At 41.7% G+C, this 20,000-nt stretch overlaps 2 protein-coding genes across 2 annotated transcripts in view; one reads left to right on the top strand and one right to left on the bottom strand.

The window, feature by feature from the left end:
* The window catches only part of LOC138049598 (acyl-CoA dehydrogenase family member 11-like), a 31,634-nt gene that overhangs the window by 8,951 nt on the left and 2,683 nt on the right, over positions 1–20,000 (bottom strand). Inside the window, exons 3-14 of the mRNA XM_068895968.1 lie at positions 19,610–19,735; positions 18,822–18,983; positions 16,156–16,270; positions 14,843–14,895; positions 13,591–13,720; positions 7,461–7,600; positions 5,585–5,697; positions 4,825–4,960; positions 3,828–3,896; positions 2,681–2,819; positions 1,691–1,798; positions 1,183–1,281 (exon numbers count right to left, since the gene is read on the bottom strand). Of these exons, the coding sequence (XP_068752069.1) occupies positions 1,183–1,281; positions 1,691–1,798; positions 2,681–2,819; positions 3,828–3,896; positions 4,825–4,960; positions 5,585–5,697; positions 7,461–7,600; positions 13,591–13,720; positions 14,843–14,895; positions 16,156–16,270; positions 18,822–18,983; positions 19,610–19,735 (1,390 nt within the window). The remainder of the gene's footprint in view (positions 1–1,182; positions 1,282–1,690; positions 1,799–2,680; positions 2,820–3,827; positions 3,897–4,824; positions 4,961–5,584; positions 5,698–7,460; positions 7,601–13,590; positions 13,721–14,842; positions 14,896–16,155; positions 16,271–18,821; positions 18,984–19,609; positions 19,736–20,000) is intronic.
* LOC138049604 (uncharacterized) lies at positions 7,642–13,583 on the top strand. The gene is made up of 3 exons (XM_068895976.1): positions 7,642–8,605; positions 9,832–11,171; positions 11,375–13,583. Exons 1-3 carry the CDS (start codon positions 8,038–8,040, stop codon positions 12,410–12,412), a joined length of 2,946 nt encoding a protein of 981 aa, XP_068752077.1. The 5' UTR covers positions 7,642–8,037; the 3' UTR covers positions 12,413–13,583.

Raw genomic sequence — 20,000 nt, 5'->3', positions numbered from 1 at the left:
TGGGCCACTTGCATCGTAAACTGACTTCTATGATACGGATCCATTTTTTTTATGTTAAAAATTCACAAACCAATTTATTCTTTCATATTTCGCCAATGAACCCCAGTTAATTTATTCCACACTAAAATAATAATCACAAGTTGCGTTGTTGAGATTTGAAACTAAATTTGAGCTGCATATGAAACCAGTAAATTCTCTTCTTTATAGTTGTATTTTACATAAATAATAGGGAGCTGAAGAAATGATGACCGCGATGGCAACACCAATGGCAAAAAACAATGATATCATATTGGTTAAAAGAGGAAAGATAATATTATTGTGCTGTATGTGCCGCACGCATTTTGGGACATATTTTTGTGGTACTGACTGCATAACGATGATGTGAAATCACCAAACTTGAGGTTTTGACGACAACGTAGGAATGCAATGTCCAGAGAATCTTTCATTCTCTATTTACAGTCACTGAAATCGCTCATACCAATTTATTCTTAGGACACACTGTACTTCGCCCACATTGTAGGGAATGAACAAGACGGAATAAAGGAGAGAGACTTATGGTAAAGCAAAGTTCTATTTTGAGGTGACGTTTTCATCGACATCACCGTCATAGGTCATCCAAGTCTAATATGTCTTTAGGCAAGATAAAATGATTGAGCCATCTAGCAAATAGATCATTCAACCAAAGCCAACTGGTCAGCTGAGTAGACCAGAAACATGTAAGTACATCGACAGGGGACCCGGACAAACTGTGTGACCGTTAATATCTTTCACATAATTTCGAGAAAATCCAAGATATCGTAGTGCTAATTATAACAAAATAAAAGTATTTTTACCTGAAGTGTTGTTTATAATGCTAATCCTCGTGGCTAACAACAACAACTTTTAGTGATTTGAAGGGTTTGTGTTCGATGTTCACCGCTCACCCTTCAAATCACTAAAATTCGTCGTTGTCAGCCACAAGGATAGCACAAACAATACTTCAAGTAAAAATACTTTTATTTTGTTATTATAATACGTGATCATTATACCACTACGATATCTTGCATTTTTCGAAATTATGTGAAAGATATTAACGGTCACACAGTTTGTCCGGGCCCCCTGTGGTACATCATGTATGGGTGTTGTCAGGTAAGACAGTCATTGTTTTGCATAAATGATAAGATAATAGAGAAAGTATATTACCACTACTCCACCATTTTGTTCCATTAATGACAATTTCATTTCCCTCCCTTTTGATCTCACACTCCATGTTTGTTGCATCAGAGGAGGCTACATCAGGTTCTGCAAAATGATGTTTCTCTTGAAAATTGTGCTGTGAGGTACCTGTGATGTGTGGTAATCTGAATGGAGGCAATGTGGCCAAATGGTCAGGGCGTGGAGATCTCGCGTTTAAGACCTGTTCAGACCACTCGCTGAATTTGTTCCTGTTAGTCCCTGGTCAGCTGGACTTATAAAGAGCCAACTGGTTTGCCTCCGGCCAGCTGGAATTTTTAACAGCTGTTTTTGTTGTTTCATTGATTTTATTTCATTGGCCCTGAAAAGCCTCTATGGCGAAGGCAATTACTGAAATTGCATTAGCAATGAAATTTCAGTAAAGAAATGTAGTACTGTTCTAATTTTAGTAATGAAATGTTATCAGCATATCTCACAGTAAAGGGCAAATCTAAAGAATATCTAAAAAAATCTTTACCTGACATACAAAAAATAGATCTAATTTCACCCCTCAGAAGAGGCTCAAGCCACTGTTTCTTTTGCTCTTCTGTCCCATATAAATGAAGAACTTCCATGTTTCCAGTGTCTGCAGGCAAGACATGAAACTAATAAACATCAGAAACACATAATGTGTGCAATAAGGCACAATTGGTACTCAATTGGTGGCCCACGCAGGAGGTTGCAACTTCACATGCAGGCTGCACCTTCAATTAGATTGTCTGGTGTGTTGTAAATTACGCAAGTGATATATCCTATACGCATCTGATAACAACTGATAACAGTTGATCGGTAAGTACTAGGTGAAGTCTGTCGAGTCATACATCACCATTACGGAATGTTATGTCACATTAACTTTTTGGGGAGCTCTTCTTCACAATATTATTACCGAAAAATTATACTTAATCTGACTCAATCAAGGCAAAACTATTTACCTAACTCAGACACTCTGTACTACATTCCATGTACATTGCATTTCTTTTTGATTGCATGCAATATGTTTTTTACAAGCATTTTACTATGTAACAAGATCCAGCTCTAGTTTTATGAATGACGAATGAGCCATTGAAACGTCATATTTTTAACCTACTATCACCAGTTGATTTTTACTTTTAACTGTTTATAGATCTAAAACCAGTCTGTTATTGAAATCTTAAAATTCAGATTTGAAAAATGTAAAATGCTGTTGCATGATGTAATATCACTTAGATTTGGAAGGCAATTCTTAAGAGATAACTTAATTTAGTATCACCCAACTAGTGGACTAATGCAAATCCTGCATTTTGATTGGATGCGCTACTAAAGGACTATTAGCAATAGTCCTCAAGTAGCGAAAAGCATGACACTATCTTTTGTTTTATTCCCAAATAAATATTGCGGGCTACGGGTCTAATTGTTAAGTAACATGGACAACTTGTGAATGTAATCAAATTTGATAAGCCTACTTTTCATACATGGTGAATTGACTTACCTGGAGCACTGCAGTTAAACACTTCTGGAGCAAAAGGACATCTGCCCGTCAACTCTGCTAATAAGGCATAATCCAGTTGTCTCAAATCTGACTCGCTTGGTAAGAAAAGGTTCCACAATCCCTCTGACTGGGCTTCTTTCTGTTTTATTTAAAATTTACATTTATTTATTATTAATAATAATAAATCTCATTAGTTATTTCCCAGGGAAAAAACTGTCTATCAGACATAAAATTTCTTTGATCACGACATATTGCCAAAAATCCCCATTATACATACTGGATGCATTTTTTATTAATTTTAGTTTATTAATGGGACATAGTTTTTCATTGAGTTATTAACCCATTAATTCTTGGGTGTTCCCCATAATTTGTCGAGTAAAATCGTCTAGCGTTAGACAGAGTAAAATACTCTGACGTTAGACATCAAAGGGTTACCATAAAGAAAAATATATGAATAAGGTGCCAAGGCAAGGTAAACCAGTTCTTGAGAATTAAAGCTGAATTTCCGTGTAGTTGCTTCTGAGGTTTAAAGTCCGCTTTGACTATACTAAGCGGATTTCACTTTAGTCAGATCCCAAAATCAACTCCACTGTTGATCACTTTCATAACTGCATGGCAGCCAATTTTATATTATTCTTTTGTGTTTAGGTTGATTAGACCTACCGGTGTCATTTTAGCTGATACCGGTACTAATTTAAATTTTTTTAAAAATTTAAAAACTGAACTAGAGAGCAGCACTCTGCAAACTGTATCAGTCTGTAAAACTTGTTTATTCTCTGATGCGTTCCGTCCAGCTAACGTAAACTTCTTCAGGGACGTCAAGTCAAAATTGACTGAAACTCAGTCCACATATTGATGGCGACGATTCATGCAATGTATTCCCAAGGTATTCCTGGTATTAATCTAGACTGACAGGACTAAACTGTAGATAACCAGGGCCAAGCTTGAAGCCCACTTAGCAGTAACGTATAATTACCTATGGCCAAAACTGAGTTGTCAAAGCAATAATAATTAATTATTTATCTCCACATGTATCTGCACAAATTAGGCAGCAAAAAAACTCAGCCGAAATGAAAAAAAAAAAAACAAACAAATAAGAACTTGTCACTACTCGAAAAACAGCTAGTACAAAAGACAGGTGAATTACCTTTAAATCCTCTAAGAATGGTGGCACAGTCCACTGAGTGCTAGTATTAGTTATATGCTGATAGTATTCCTGCAAAAAAAAAAACAGCATAAATTGAGAGATCAAGTGCGAAATAACAAAGATCTTAAATTAATATCGCTGAAAGCATTTAAAATCATTACTACAAGTACTGTATATGTATTTTATTCTGATTACTTGAAAGATATTCTTAATTAACATTTTATTACCCTTTTGTCCCATTATCTTTAAGCAGGCAGAGCAGAGCTGGCACAGCGTTCACATGCAGACACTGACCAATCCATCCAAAGTTGGCTGATAGTCTTTCAGTAGTTTGATTTTAAGGATTAAGCTCTCATAAGCTCACTTAAGGTTATGGAACAGGTTCGAGGGTCAAATTTTCCCAAAATTGTCATATTTGGCATACATAAACTATGTGGTCTAGGATTTCTTATGCAGAAAAAAAAAACAACTGAAATCTCTTTTCACTCCGGGGTTATTTTAAGTTTCCTTTTTTGCGTGACTTGTTATGTCACAGTTCAGAGGTGTTAAGCTGTCAACACCGCTGGACCACCTGGGAATTTAGCACGGGAGAATGACTTCAAACAGCACGGGATCACAGCATTGCACTGCTTGTGTCGCTTGCTTGTGTACAGTCGTTGATGGAGATAGAAAAGAAAAGAAAGCAAAACAAAAGCCCTTGGCTTTATACAGTCACTGTTTATTTCGGAAGGCCAATGCGAGTTTGCTGCATTAAATGAAATTTTATAATAATCGCTTCGTTTTGCATTTACTGATCGCAGTACATTTTATATTCAATTTAACCAGTTAAAAACATTTCCGCGACATTCTTGGTCCTGCAAGCTTTAAAGGAATGTTGTATGGGTTTAGGCACTTTTGTAAAGTTACGCGCCAGTGAGGATGGTTTTCCGCAACACACTCGCAAACCTGTTCCGTAACCTTAAGAGATGTTCCCTTCAAAGTAATTGAATCTACCAACCTCTTCAGCAGGGTAGACATATTTTTCCATGAAACATTTCATTTTCTTGTACAGTTTTTGTGCTTTTGCAGATGGTTCAAAAATTGAAATGCCATCAGAGGGACTTGCATCAACACTGTCACTCAATGAGCCTTCCCTTACAACAAAAAATGAATATGGTGATATAATTTGTGCATCGATGTGGGCACAATTAGAAAAATAATGAGAGTATGTCCAACAGGAGTTTATGTAGACCTTTGACATTGCATTTGCTAGTTAATTCCGATGTTCTAGTTGTGACCTAAAGAGAGCCTAATAACAAATTTTTGAGATCACTACCACATTTATCTTCCTATCCCAAAGTTAGCTCAACTGCAGTATCTGCCGGGAAAATTAAACAACGACAGGCTTGGAAGGAAAGAGGACCAGCAAAATACCTGATCATTCAGTACTGATAATATTATTAGAGGCTATAGGTAATTTAAGTAGGTTAAGGATCAAAATAAGAGATGAACTGTCACATTAAAAGGTGGCACATACAAAAATTAATAGTAAATTAAAACAGATGGCGACTTTTAATGGTAAAATAAAGACCAAAAAAAATCAATATTGAGGATTTCAAGGTCTCCATACTATTTTCCATCATATCTGAGAAATAATTTCAGAGACAAAAAAAATTATCCTGAAAAAGACAAAACAAAGAATTGCCCATTGACTGTTGTCAGGTGACCTGTATTAATTTTTACAATATTAAATCTCTAATAACAAAATTCTTCCTTACCCATCTTGCAGGGCCAATTTTAATCCTGTTTTAGCTAATGGTTCTACAACCTGTCTAAATACAGCTGCATTCTTGGCACTGGCATTTCCTTGCAAGGAGCGAGCATAGACACCCTATAAAAACAATCATTTATACAACTCACCAAAAAATGAATATCATATGGTTTGATCCCAAACCTTGTTCTTAGCAATGTTCAGATTGGAGTCAGATTGACGTCAGAGTTCTGAGCATGCACATGAGGTTTAAACTTTCTGATTTTTTTTAGTATGCATTTTCAGAAACTTGCACTGGTAATGCTGACCAGCTGGCTCAAATGGTTGAGCATCAGGCTACTGTCCAGGAGGGTTCCAGGTTCAAACCCAGGCTGGAAAACACTTAGACTGCAAGCAGCCATCCTTTCTTCCTCATATCCAACGCGCAGGTGGAAGATGAAAACATTATGCAAAATTTGGGTAAAATCTATCTTGCGTCCGGCTACCAGCTCGCGTGGTGTGGGTCGCACTCATAGTAATGTTCGTGCCCACGTGGTCTAGAGGAAAGAGACTGCTCCCAGTCTGGAAAACACTTAAGGACGTTCGTACCCAAAGTGTTCCCAAGTACAGACGTTTTAAAACTTGCCACGCAGAAGAGTAATGATCTAGTTTTGCCAAAAAGGGGACAAAAATGGGTGGTCACTGTTCTCATTTTTGAGATAAGGTGCATTTTTAGAAGATTGCGTTACTTTAAGACGATCTTAGCTTACACATGTCAGCAATAAAAAAAAGCTACATTACTGAAATTTAGATCAGGTAAACGTACTCAAGGTCTTGAGTAATCACACTTCTAACCTCTCATTCAGTGTGAGGCTAGACAGGGTTACCCAAAAACACTGACCCAAGTAAGTACTCTAATGGTCGTAAGCATTGTCACAATTAGTGCGAAACCTCAACATCCATTTTAAACAGCGTTGGTCAACAGTATTTAAGTCTAAGCACCCATTTTAAATAGGTTAGCTTGCAATAATAATTGTTGTGATAGCCGATTACTTCATGTAAGTGATCATGAAGTGAAACTAGTGCAACAATTATTAAAAGGTAACCTTTTTAAAATGGGTGCTTAGACTTAGATACTGTTGACCAACACTGTTTAAAATGGATGTTTAGGCTTAGCACTAATTGTGACGCTGCTTACGGCCAATAGTACTCACTTGAAATAGTATTTTTGGGGTAGTCCGTTTGGGTAGTCCATGGACTAGAGGTCAGTGTTTTGGGTCACCCTGTCTAGCCTCACACTGAAGGAGAGGTTAGAAGTGCAAAATCTTTTGTTTGGACATTGAGTGATAGAAGTCTATTTGTTGTGAAACATATGCTTGCATAATTAGGTGATAGATAAAAACAAATAGTGATTGATTGTAACAAAGAATAACCGGCAAATGGGAAGAATGGGGTGGGAATATCCGGTACGTGGGTAAATGCGTTAACAGTTCATGTCATGAATACAGGCTGTGCATTAGTCTCGGTTAAAATAAGTATGCCTTGGGAAATCTTGGATAAACGCAGAAGGGGTGTGTACTTCCGGAAAGGGTAGATAAATAGGAACAATACTGTAAGTGTAGAGCAGACTGCCAGATTGAAAGATTGTGAAAGATTGAAAGATTGTACATTGGACTGTAACAAAAGAATATGGAAAAATACAGTCCTCAGTTTTGTTAAACCAGCGGGCCGCAGAGATTCTCCTTGAGATTTCCGCAAAACTATTAGACAGAGTAAAATCTATCATTCAATTAAATCTCACTCCTAGGAGTCACTTCGTGATTATTACACCTAGCAATTTGAATCTCATTTGTTGCTGTATCAGGCAAACCTCAGTAACCGGTCAGAACAACATTGGTCCATACCTGAGCGATAGCAGCAAGTCTGAAAAATGACAAAGCTAGATAGAAATTCCAATGCTTCAATATTAATGCAGGATCAAGTCCACGCTGCTTGCAATATATAGAAATTAACTCCCTTTCAGGTGGAATGCCAGGGCTTGACCCTTAAAAACGAAGGAATATGATTGTGTGAAGTTTCAATACATGCAGTAAGTTATAATGAATAATTATGATGAACATTGAAATGACATCTGAGATATTTTGTGCTTTCATTTCTACGATATTTTTGTAATAATTAAGACTAACTCTATCAAAATTTAGCCGTTAATTTATCTAATGTTTGAAATTGAGAAATTTAATGTCCCCAAAGCCAAAGTCCTCTCATTGCACCACATGGCTGGGAATGGGCCATTTTTGAAAATATCAACATTCAGCTTGATAGTGAAGCAGAGAGGACAAAAACAGCAGAAACAAGTTGCAACAAATGTGAAAGATATTGATATCATCCACTTTCTGTTAACTTTGTCCACTACATCTCTCTTTCAAGGTAATAAATTTTAATGTGGCTAAATGTAATTTAGGCTAAGTTAAAATCAAGCCAATGCTGGTCAGCGGTGGTCTGGGAATCAGGCGCATTGAGGTGACATACGGGGTTTCTCGATTCGCACGTGCTGGTCGTTTCTGCTGTGTGAGGTGCTGTTTGTTTCAAGCAGCAAGCGTTCAGTTGTTCCGCTTTTTTCGTCTTTCCGTCGTCCTCGCCGTTATGACCGCCCGGCAAACCAACAACAGCTTAGCAGCGGCTCTCTCTTCTCTCAGTGCTCCATCAGCGCCGGTCTCCAGTACGAACACAAGCGGTACGTCTTCAATTGTGTCTTCGCAGTCCAGCGAGTCTGTTGTTGTTTCCTCGCCACTGGTGAGCGTTCCGGCTTCGGCAAATCCACTTCCGACGGCCTCAACTGCTGTTCTTTCACCTGATCTGGTGTCTCTCATTAATCAGGCTGTTCAGTCGGCTGTTCAGGCTTCGCAAAGGCAACCAGGACCAGCGATTGCGGATCCCGTCTCCTGTCCTGGCGCCAGTTCGTCATCTGCATCGTTGGGCGGTTTAGCTTCGACGTTTTTCGCCGCTGGAACGGGCTTTCCGCCTTCCCTTTCAAGCTCGTCGACCTCAGGTAGGCTTTCTCCTCTTGTCGTACCTACTTTTGTATCTACTTTTAACGCTCCGGTCCCGGCAATCGTCTCGTCTTCGGGGCAGGCTTTAAGTGGCGTTTCTGCTCATTTGCCGCCATCCATTGCACCGCTGTCTATTGTGAACTCGTTGGCGGATCAGCCGTTCGTCGTGGGCCGGGCTACTCTCCCGTTCCTGCCAAGCTCGTTACGCAAATCCGTGGCGGAAAATTCGTTGACTTGTCGGAACTTTTAGCGGCGAATTTGGTCAGCTCAGAGACCGAGCCTCAGTTAATGCTCGATGGGCGTTTGGTTTTATCAGCTCCCCCGAAGAAACCTCGTCGGCGTATCGAGGATATCACCACTTGGACGGAAGCCTTCACGGTGTACTCGCTTGTCCTAACGTCGTTTTTCCCTCATCGTTGGAAAGATTTAACGTTGTACAAGTTATTAATCTTGCGGATTTCTCGCCAGTTTAGCGGACGGGTTTGGCTTGCTTACGATAAAGCTTTTCGCAAACACGCTGCGGCGACTCGGTTGGCCGATTGGTCGACCATGAACGCACAGCTCTTCACTTTTCACGCCGGTGGTGCTTCTCCTCGCAGCCCCAACCTCGGCACGTCGCCGGATTCCTCTGAACCAGTGGGTTCCAGCTCTTCGAGGATCCCTTGTATGTCCTGGAACAAGGGTAGGTTCACCGGTCCTTTTACGATTTGCCGCTATTATCATCGTTGCAGCACGTGTGGCGGCGCCCATCGTTCTGTATCATGCAGTTCTAGACCAGAACGTAAGCAGGAGAGTTCTGTCAGGCGCAGATCTCGGTCTCCGGCATTTAGTGCCTCAGCTGGCCAAAAAGCACGGCGTCAGTAACGATTGGCTCCAAGAAGTTTTCCCCTTCTCAGAACTTTGGAACATGTTGCGCGTACTTCGTTCATTATGTAGTTAGTCATTATGTAGTTAGTCGATTGCTCAGTTAGTAGTTATGTAGTTAGTCGATTGCTCAGTTAGTAGTTATGTAGTTAGTCGATTGCTCAGTTTGCTCAGTTAGTCGATTGTTCAGTTTTATTAGAATTTTTCACGGTTTTCTTTGCTTGCCCCTGTTGTGCTCTGGGCTTGTTGAATTAAACTTTTCTCACTGTTGCTGTATTGCTGCCCTTACTTCAGGAGGGGGGGGGGGGGGGGGTAGGGTCGTTAGCGGGGAATTACCATCTCTCATTCTGTTTCCTTCCAGTCTCCAACCCCTTGCCCCCGGTGTCCGTGGTTAGCCCTCTAAAGCCTGAAGTGTTCGCTGCCAAGTTGTCCCAACATCCGGACCAACATCTTGTCGCCTTTGTCTTGGACGGCCTCAGGAATGGCTTTCGCCTGGGATTTCAGCATTCCAAGAAATTAAAATCAGCTAAGTCAAACAAGGCCTCTGCTAATCAACACTCCGAGGTCATTGACCGCTACTTGGCTAATGAGGTCTCCCTTGGGAGGGTTGCAGGACCTTTTTCCTCCCCACCTTTCCCTCATTTGCACGTTAGCAGCTTTGGAGTTATCCCTAAAAAGGGTCAACCAGGCAAGTGGAGGCTCATAGTGGACCTGTCATCCCCTGGTGGGCTAAGTGTTAATGATGGCATTGACCCTGACGAGTTTACCATGCAATACATCACGGTTGATCAGATCATTCCTATGATCTCAAGCTATGGCTTAGGTGCCCTGATTGCTAAATTCGATGTTGAGGCAGCCTACCGCAACATAGCTGTCCATCCATCTGATCGATATCTCTTGGGTATGAGATGGCGGAAGCACTATTATGTTGATTTAGCGTTACCATTTGGCCTCCGCTCTGCTCCTTATATTTTCAATTCTGTGGCGGACATGGTGGAGTGGATTCTCCTACATACACACAATGTTTCTGCGCTGTTACATTATTTAGACGATTTTATTACTGCAGGACCGCCGGATACTAACCAATGTGCTGAGAACTTAGCCACTTCCATAGCTGTTTGCCGTTCCTTAGGACTTCCACTCCACCCGGATAAGTGCATTGGCCCGTCCACACGTTTAGTTGTTTTGGGCATTGAGTTAGACTCAGTGGCTCAGGTGGCCTGCCTCCCCTCGGACAAGCTCCTTGCTTTACAGGTGCTGCTGCAGTCGTGGCGGAATCGTCGCTGGTGTACTCGGCGCGAACTGGAGTCCCTCATTGGCCACTTACATCATGCCGCCAAGGTCGTGTGGCCCGGTCGTACCTTCCTGCGTCGTATGATCAATCTGCTCCAGTGTTTTCGTAAACGGGACCATCCAATCCGCCTGAATTCTGAATTTCACCTGGATCTTCAGTGGTGGCTTCAGTTTTTGTCCTCTTGGCATGGCGTCTATTTTTGGTTGTTTCCCGGCATGTCGGCCACCCCTGACCTCGAAGTTACATCGGACGCATCCGGTTCCCTTGGCTTTGGTGCTTACTTCAATGGGGAGTGGTTCAGCGGCGCATGGGTTTCTTCTCAAGCCTCTCACTCTATCGCCTATAAAGAGTTGTTCCCGATTATCATTGCCGCTCATGTTTGGGGGCCCCACTTCGCCAGGCGCCATGTTCTGTTTCGCACCGACAATGAGGCCGTGGTTTATATCCTCAACTCTAGAACATCCAGGATTCCCGTGTTAATGCGCTTGCTTCGCCATCTTCTCGCCTCAGCGGCTCGTTTCAATTTCTCCTTTGCCTCTCAGCATGTTCCGGGGGTTCATAATTGCATTGCTGACGCTTTGTCCCGCTTTCATTGGCAGGAGTTCCGGAGGTTAGCACCCCAGGCTCAGTCGCTTCCAGTGTCCATTCCACCTCATCTCCTGGAAGAATTGATTGGCTCTCATTAGAGCGGCAGTGCCAGTTCCTGTTAGCCCATGGTTTGGCTGACTCCACCCGGAGATCTTACGCATCTGGCCAGAGGAAATTTGTCAACTTCTGTGCGCATTTGGGCAAGTTGCATCCCAGTGGCTCCCCGTGCCCCACCGATGAATGGACATTGTGCCTCTTTGCCACTTTTCTGGCGGGATCGGTTCAGCACTCTTCGATCAAAGTTTACCTTTCAGCAGTTCGTGCCCTGCATATCGAAGAAGGCTTCCCAGACCCTCTGGTGAACTGTCTACGTTTGCAGCGGGTTCTTCGTGGGATCAAACGGACCCAAGGTTCCCCTGAGGCTCAGCGCCTTGCTATTACGGATCACATTTTGATGATCATCTTTAGGTCTTTGGATTTATCAATTTTCGACCACTGCATGTTTTGGGCCGCCTGCAACCTAGCATATTTCGGCTTCCTCCGATCTGCTGAATTTACAGTTCCTAATTTGGCTAGTTTCACCCCGGCACTCCACTTAAGTGTCGGTGACATTTCGGTAGACTCTGACGCCAATCCTTCCTGCCTGCGCGTGCGGATTAAAGCCTCCAAGACTGACCCTTTTCGGAAAGGCTGCTTTGTCCACATTGGCCGGGGACGCTTTCCTCTGTGCGCCCTTCAAGCTGTTTTGGCCTATTTGGCTGTGAGAGGGAACTCGGGTGGCCCTCTCTTTCTTTTCCAGGATGGTCGGCCCCTAACTCGCGCTGTCCTCACTGCTCGTCTCAGAGAAATCCTTGCTGGAGCGGGTGTGTCGGGCAATTTCTCCAGTCACAGTTTTCGCATTGGTGCGGCCACGGTGGCAGCTCGCAACGGCATCCCCGATCACCTTATTCAGGCCTTGGGTCGTTGGTGTAGTTCAGCTTACCAGTCGTACATTCGCACTCCATCCGAGTCATTGGCTTCCCTCTCTTCTCATCTCGCGTCTGGCTCAGTTGGCTCGTGACCCAGGTATACGTGGGAATTCATGCGGATCACAGGAAATCATGCGGATTGCAGGAAATCAAGCGGACCAGTCCTCTTCCGTTTTTTAGGGTCGCTTGTGGCTCGCTTGCGCCTGCCTGCGGTGTCTGGCCAGGACTCCTTTAATCAATCGGGAAGTCCTTGGCAATTTCCTGGTTCAGTTCCTACCTCAGGCAGAACCTTCTTCATGCCTCGCGGCCGGAGGAGCTGTGGCGGACCTTGCTTTAGTGCCTCCTTTTCACCTTGCCTCGGTTAGCAGACCTCTCAGTCTTATTTCATGATCAGCTTCACGGTACTCAGGTAAGTGTCGTCCAGTGTCGTGTCTTGAGCTGGGGGTGGGTGCTTGTGTGAGTTTGGGTGGTGGCGCAGGTTCCACGTCATCCCTGTTCGCGGCCCCTTCGCCTTCCAAGCACCCTTGGGGTGGTCTTTGGGTGGTGGCCGCTCGCAGAGTTGCCGTGGAGGCCTGTGTGCTCTGCTCATGGCCTGTGGCTCAAGCCTCGTTGCTCGCCCCGGAATCGCCGCCCACTTTGGCAGGCACCATCTCCAAGCTCGTCCATTGGCGATGAGTTTAAATGTGGCTAAATGTAATTTAGGCTAAGTTAAAATCAAGCCAATGCTGGTCAGCGGTGGTCTGGGAATCAGGCGCATTGAGGTGACATACGGGGTTTCTCGATTCGCACGTGCTGGTCGTTTCTGCTGTGTGAGGTGCTGTTTGTTTCAAGCAGCAAGCGTTCAGTTGTTCCGCTTTTTTCCCCTTCCCTTCCCTCCCTCATTGGTGGATTCGGTAAGTATAGGGTTGGTAAGTATCTCCACTGATTCGGTCAGTGTGACGGTGCCTGGTGGGTGGTGGCCGCTCGCAGAGTTGCCGTGGAGGCCTGTGTGCTCTGCTCATGGCCTGTGGCTCAAGCCTCGTTGCTCGCCCCGGAATCGCCGCCCACTTTGGCAGGCACCATCTCCAAGCTCGTCCATTGGCGATGAGTTTAATATATATATATCAAAAGTGGCCTATTTCAACACTGTTTACACACAATGCACGGAAGTGATTTTTTAAATTATAAGTCAGTCCTTGTGTTTATTTCTTGTCGGTAAAAGAAGAAAGCTTGAGAAAAAACTTTTTGGGTTGCATGTCTACTCTGAGCATAAGTAACTGGTAGAGCTCACCACAGACTATGGCAGGAAAAACAAAATGAAGGTCCTTTGGAGCATGATAAGGCGTACAACAGTAGGCAAGATCAAGAAGTGGATCTCCCAGGGTTGACAATTCCCAGTCCAAAACAGCACTCACAGACAACTGAAAATAATACTCAAAGACATGAGAAATTACAGCTTGCAGTGCAACTGTAAATTCAACAACATGATAAACAAGAAAGAAAAATACCTAAAGTTAGAACGAATTAAAATGGCTTTTATTCACTGAGCATAGAAGTATAATAATTAACTAAAGAAAGCTAAGCCCTCTCAGAGTGCTCAAATGAACTGCTAAAATTAATGCATCTGTGTGTAAATTTAATGTGGCTACATGTAATTAATTTGAGGCAAAGTTAAAGCCTATGCCAACGCAGTCCGTGGCTGTGTCTTCAAGCTACATCATCTGTAGGGTGCTTTCCTTGTGTCTGAGCTTATCTTTGGGAATCTTTTGTTTGGTTTCCTGTATTTAGCAAATCTTTGCAGATTCCAGCATCTGAATGTGTAAAACTTTAGAAGTCTTTTTACAACATTTTTATTGGCTCCAATAATAATTATTAACACTCAACATGAACATAGTTTACAGTATCCTCTGAGCTTTCTTTTAAACCATGCAAAATACCATTGTCAGTACAAAAGAGAAAATACAATGTAGTTAATAAATTTCAAATGATTGCACTTTTAACCCTTTGACGTCCAAACCAGCTGAAACTGGCCAGACTTAGTATTTTACTCTGTCTAACGCCAGACGATTTTACTTGTCAATGGGGAAACCCCAGGAGTCAATGGCTTAAACAATCAATGTATTTTCTTTCTAGTTTATTAACCCTTTGACGTCCAAACCAGCTGAAACTGGCCAGACTTAGTATTTTACTCTGTCTAACGCCAGACGATTTTACTCGTCAATGGGGAACCCCTGGGAGTCAATGGGTTACCCCTGGGGGTCAATGGGTTACCCCTGGGAGTCAATGGGTTAACCGAGTAATCCCTGGGAGTTAGACTTGTCAACTGGGGGTCCCTGAACCTCGTTCCCAGGGTCTCTGCATTTTTGTCTCTTCTTAACAACAATGGAGACCCTGGGGATGAGGTTGGAGGCACGGAGGGCGTTTGAGGTATCATTGGGTTAAAGGTACAAATCTATTTCTTTCCATTCTCCTAATTCTAGCTACAAAAGGCTACAACCACATTGATAGCAATATCATTTGAAGATTCTAGGAGAGAAATTTACCTTGGTGGGATGAATAATCACGTTATCCAATCTGAAGTCACCATGAACTAGAACTGAAAGGAACTACAGGGTGTAAAAACTAAGTAAAGTCTGTTTACGAGCCAAGTGGCCCATCAGAGCCGGAGCTTATCCGGGTTTCTGTGGAATGAAGCGACTACAAGTACTTTTTTACCCCCCCTTGATGGGATGCCAGTCCATCACAGGGTTAACCCCAGCATTTTGCCGGTACCCATTCATACACCTGGGTGGAGAGAGGCACCGTGGGAGTAAAGTGTCTTGCCCAAGAACACAACACAATGTCCCCGGCCATGACCCCAACCCGGACCACTCAATCTGGAGTCGAGCACACTAACCATGAGTCCACCGCCACCAGTTAAATTGCTAAAATAATACAAAATGAGGGGCTTTACTGTGTGAATCCAAAAACCATCAACACTTTGATTTGATTTTGACATTTTCCATCATGCAGCAACCAGTCAGAAGCGACACGAAACCACAAATCAATTACTGTTACTGGTTGCGGTATTATAGTTTTCTCGCACATGACTGGCTTTTTACTTGAAACACAATAACATTTCATAAAAAATTCTTAAACTCAAAGGGCCTATTACATCAACAAACTCTTCCACATCATTTATTCTCTGAAATGGTCATAACTCTATTTTGTGGTTTTTAGAACCTTTTGATTCAAAATTCACTTTTTTATGTGCTTTGAAAGAGGGCAAAAGTGGTCATACTTTGATCCATAACTGGGAAATGAAAGAAAATGGGTTCAAAACCAGGTTGACGTCACAAATAACTTTTCATCACCGTTTTTCATAGAGCTACGGTATAACAACGCAAAGCAGTTTGTGACATCAATCCAGTATCAAGCTCATTCCATATTGCTTGGTTATGGAAGAGGTGGTAAAAAATAAAGAATTTTTCGGGGATAACCCGGAATAAAGGCAAGATGCTACTTCGACATGCTTTGTATTGCCAACAAAGATCCTTCTTACACTTACATGTAAAATAGTCTTGTAACTCTGTTAAGAGCCGAATTCATGGGGAAAGGTTGTGTTTAAGGCTTTGTGAATAATTTAAGGTGGAGTAGGAATTCCAAGCTGTGAAGCTCTGTAAGTGCACCAAACAGTGGCACTGTGATTTGCCTTGCCCCATCTCTACTTACAGAACTTGCAGAACACAAACACGCAAAATTCAATCAAAGTTTGCATATTGCACAGCGTGATGCAGAAACACTCGGCTGTTTATTTATTACTATGTGTAATTCTTTTGCAACAGAGTATGCCTGTGATTTCAATCAATACACCAACCTGTTTCTTGTGTATTTGTGGTAGGAATGTTATTTTGAAGCCAGACTAACAGCTTTTCCATTGCAGTTATCTTCTGTGTTGCTGATGCCTTGTATTGCTTCCCCCAGGTTGACACCTAAAATAAAATTGATAATATCCCACAGAAAGTCTTGCTATAATGATTACTAGAGGGCTAAGTGCAAAACCCTCCAAGTGTCATCCTGTCAGGTTGTTTGATTCTTTTGCAATTTTTGTTGGAAAATTTTGACCACTTATTTTATAATAAGTATTATATACATGTGTACTAAAACAGTGGATAGCGTTGAACGCACACTCTGATTGGCTACTCAAACTCCGGGTATCCTTTGTTTAATAGTATCACCCAACTAGTGGACTAATGCAAATGCTGCATTTTGATTGGCTACGCTACTTGTGGACTATTAGTAATAGTCCTCAAGTAGCGAAAAGCGTGACGTTTTCTCTTGTTTTATTCCCAAATAAATATTTCTTCCACTTGCATTTGCTAACTTTATTAATGGCTTTTCTGTCCGACTAGTTGGGTGATACTAAAACAATTAGACCCTTCGCCCTCAAGGGCCACGGGTCAATAGGTCTAATTGTTAACTATTCACCTCCTGAAGTAGCCCCTATGGGATTTTGTGCCTGAAATATTGTAATCGTTGCAGGAATATATGAGTTAAAATCATCTTTTTGTGCTATATTATGATATCTCACTGTTTTAGTATACACTAAAACAACTATTTGCATCAGTGTTAGCGGCTAGTGGTGGATATTTACTGCGAAAACGACAAATCTGTGGAATGGGCAGGAATAGCCCATTTCCGAGTTGCTGCTTGCCTCAGTTTCAAAGCGAATCCTGGTGCACAACCATCAAAATGGAAATGAGTTGCGTATTCTTCTGCAAATCAAACTCATTTCCCTTTCAATAGTTGAGCACCAAGACTCACTTCGAAACCGAGGCAAACAGCAACTCGGAAATGGCCTATTTACGTCTCTTTGCCCCGCCCACTTTCACTTGTAATATTATTAGTTCAAATTCTTAAGATGTATTAATTGGCAGAACTGAGCGCATATGGAAGGCTCTATAATTATGGAAAAGCTCTCCGGGGAAGACTTAAGAATGAAGATTACACAAGACATTATCGGAAAAGGAGGAGTCTTCACCACGGGTTTCTTCATGAGAAGGTTTTCTGCGATTGCCAGAGAAAACTGAGATAAATTTTGAAAACATGTTTTTCCTTTGTTGTGGTCGTTACAGTACACCTTAATCCCATGGGAAAGGAATTTCATCAAAATGTTTCACGAAAGTGGGCGGGGCAATGACTCGGTAATTGGGACCCATTCCACAGTAGTACCTTACTGGGAAATATCTGCCACTAGCCACCTCCACTTCAGTGATTAATAAAATAAATAGTTGTTTATAATAATAATTAACAATTATCGAATGAGGTTGAGCATGATAGCTATAATTAACAAGGCCAAAGTTTGTAATAACACACACTGAGGCCATGATAATTATCGCTATCATGTGAAAACCGAATCCAATAATTGTTTTATGACGCATAATCCTGAGCTGAGCTCCGCCATGACAAAACTGATCAAACTGCTGGTTTAAGTGCATTAGGTGACATCACTTCTGCACGCATGCATGCATAAAACTATTGTCTGTAGGTATGACGTCAATTCTACATAATATAAAATCTATTGTCCGTAGGAATGGCGTAAGAGAAACAGAGCAAGCACGCCTACTCACGCCTGTGTTCCAATTTCTCACACCTGGTAGAAATGTTAGAACTCTTACCGCATTGACTGACACATTATGAAAAATATATAAATTATTTAAAGAACTGGGGCTTTATTTGGCATCTGAATACTTGATGAATTATGTTTAAACAAACGTAAACTCCACTCGTATAAGAAAGATCGCTGTTTTAGTCAGTAATTTTATGAATAATATCGTACATTGAAATGATTCTTACTAAACAACTACGTCAATATATTTTAAGCCATGTTTTAATAATATTTTCTTCATTTCTAGTGCGCATCTTAACATGACTATGATCAGATGCACATTCTTAAGTTATAAATAGGAGAAATAATAGATAAAATGGCCAGTTTGAATATTACCAGTTTTACAACGAGCTATCTATTATCTTATAAATATTTGAAGTGTTGATCGATGTACTGGCTAGACGGAAGTCTTTGGACATCTTTCGGACATCATCGAAGCCCTACGAAAAATCCAGGCACTCTCAGCCTGAGAAAAATGTCACGCCCATAAATTAAAAAAGTTGGCAGGTATACTATACTGGGAAAGTCACCTATTATGGCTCTCTGATTATCTGCGAAGTATAAGAAATTTGACACCATAGGATAGACCAATTTCGATGTATTTAAAAAATTCAGTCCGAAACAAAAAACACCATCTCGAGGCTCTGGGGAATAAACTCATACAAATCCTTATATTTATTCCCCAGAGCCTCGAGATAATGCCTTTTGTTAAGGACTGAATTTTAATTTGAAATTGGTCTATTACCAACACAAAATGGTTCCCAAAAGGAATGACTGTGCTTGTTTTACAACTGACCACAGGCTATTATTCTTGGTAACAACCAAAAGAACTGCAGCATTTCTGGACAAAAATGAATGGTCCATTACATATGTACCTGTCTTCTCAAATAGTTGGTATGATGGCCAAAATCTGACAGTCCCAGACTTCTCCAATCGACATCATGCAGCCTGGCCAAGGTTGTTACCATGGCATCATAAATAGCTTTTCGTTGGTCGGCAGAACAATTGGGCAAACTTGGTGTACGAAATATGTCTCCCTACAACAAAGGATACAATTCAGTAGCATCACTGCCAGAAAACTGGGAAATTATAACTCATAGTTTGATCTTCAAGTTAGTTGTGGTTCAGAGGACATTCTTTCAAATGTTGGTGAGGGATCTTGTATAATTGAGTCCATCTTCCACTGTAAAACTTCTCCGATGTATGGAAAGCTAGTTGTTTGCTGACTAGCAAAAGGACAAGTGAGATGTCAGAAGGATTTCAACCTAAGATCTCCGTAACACCGGTCCGATGCTTAACCATTTATCTAGGTCCTGATGAATGGACGATGTGCCCCAGCTGCTGGTCTACAGGCTCTACAAAGTCAAGTGCCTTAACAAATTTTCAAATGCAACTACTGATGTTTAAAATGTACCCGTGGGAAGAAAGAGAAACTACGTACTTGCTTGGTTACAGGCATTAGCCTAAGAACAACTGAAGAATCAGAGGCCAAGGCACGATTCAAACTTACAACCTCTGAAACACCAGTCGGATGTTTTACCTAATAGATTGAGCTACTAACATTGATGTACTAATTTTTAAATTGAGATTCCAAACTCCAAAGGAAATTGTTTTCAAATGTTACACTACAAAATGGGTTATTGTAAGCAACACCTAGACTTACCGGAACATGCTCCATCACATAAAATTCTGTCCCAATAATAGATTCATCATTACAACAAATGTATGGCTTTGGAACAGGAAATGAAACACTGTGTAGAGCTGACAGTATTCGAAACTCTCTTTTAACCTGATAATTAAGGGGGAAAAGGTGCAGATAGTTAACCAGATAAGGGACTGGTCATTATTATTTTATCAAGGGGGGGGGGGGGGGTGCAAACAGGGGGTGGGTCAGCACCAATTTTTATGCATGGCCAAAAGAGGAGGGGGTGGGGGGGGGGGGCTATAAAAAATTATTCAAATATAATAATAGCCAGCAAAAATTGTAAGCTGCTGAATCTACCGCTGGAAGGGCCTCAACTATTAAAATTACCATTTCTTGGTATGGCAAGTTA

This window comes from Montipora capricornis, chromosome 5 (assembly GCF_036669925.1).
Source record: "Montipora capricornis isolate CH-2021 chromosome 5, ASM3666992v2, whole genome shotgun sequence".
In the NCBI taxonomy this organism is placed as follows: domain Eukaryota; kingdom Metazoa; phylum Cnidaria; class Anthozoa; order Scleractinia; family Acroporidae; genus Montipora; species Montipora capricornis.
This window is presented reverse-complemented; position numbering and strand designations above follow the sequence as displayed.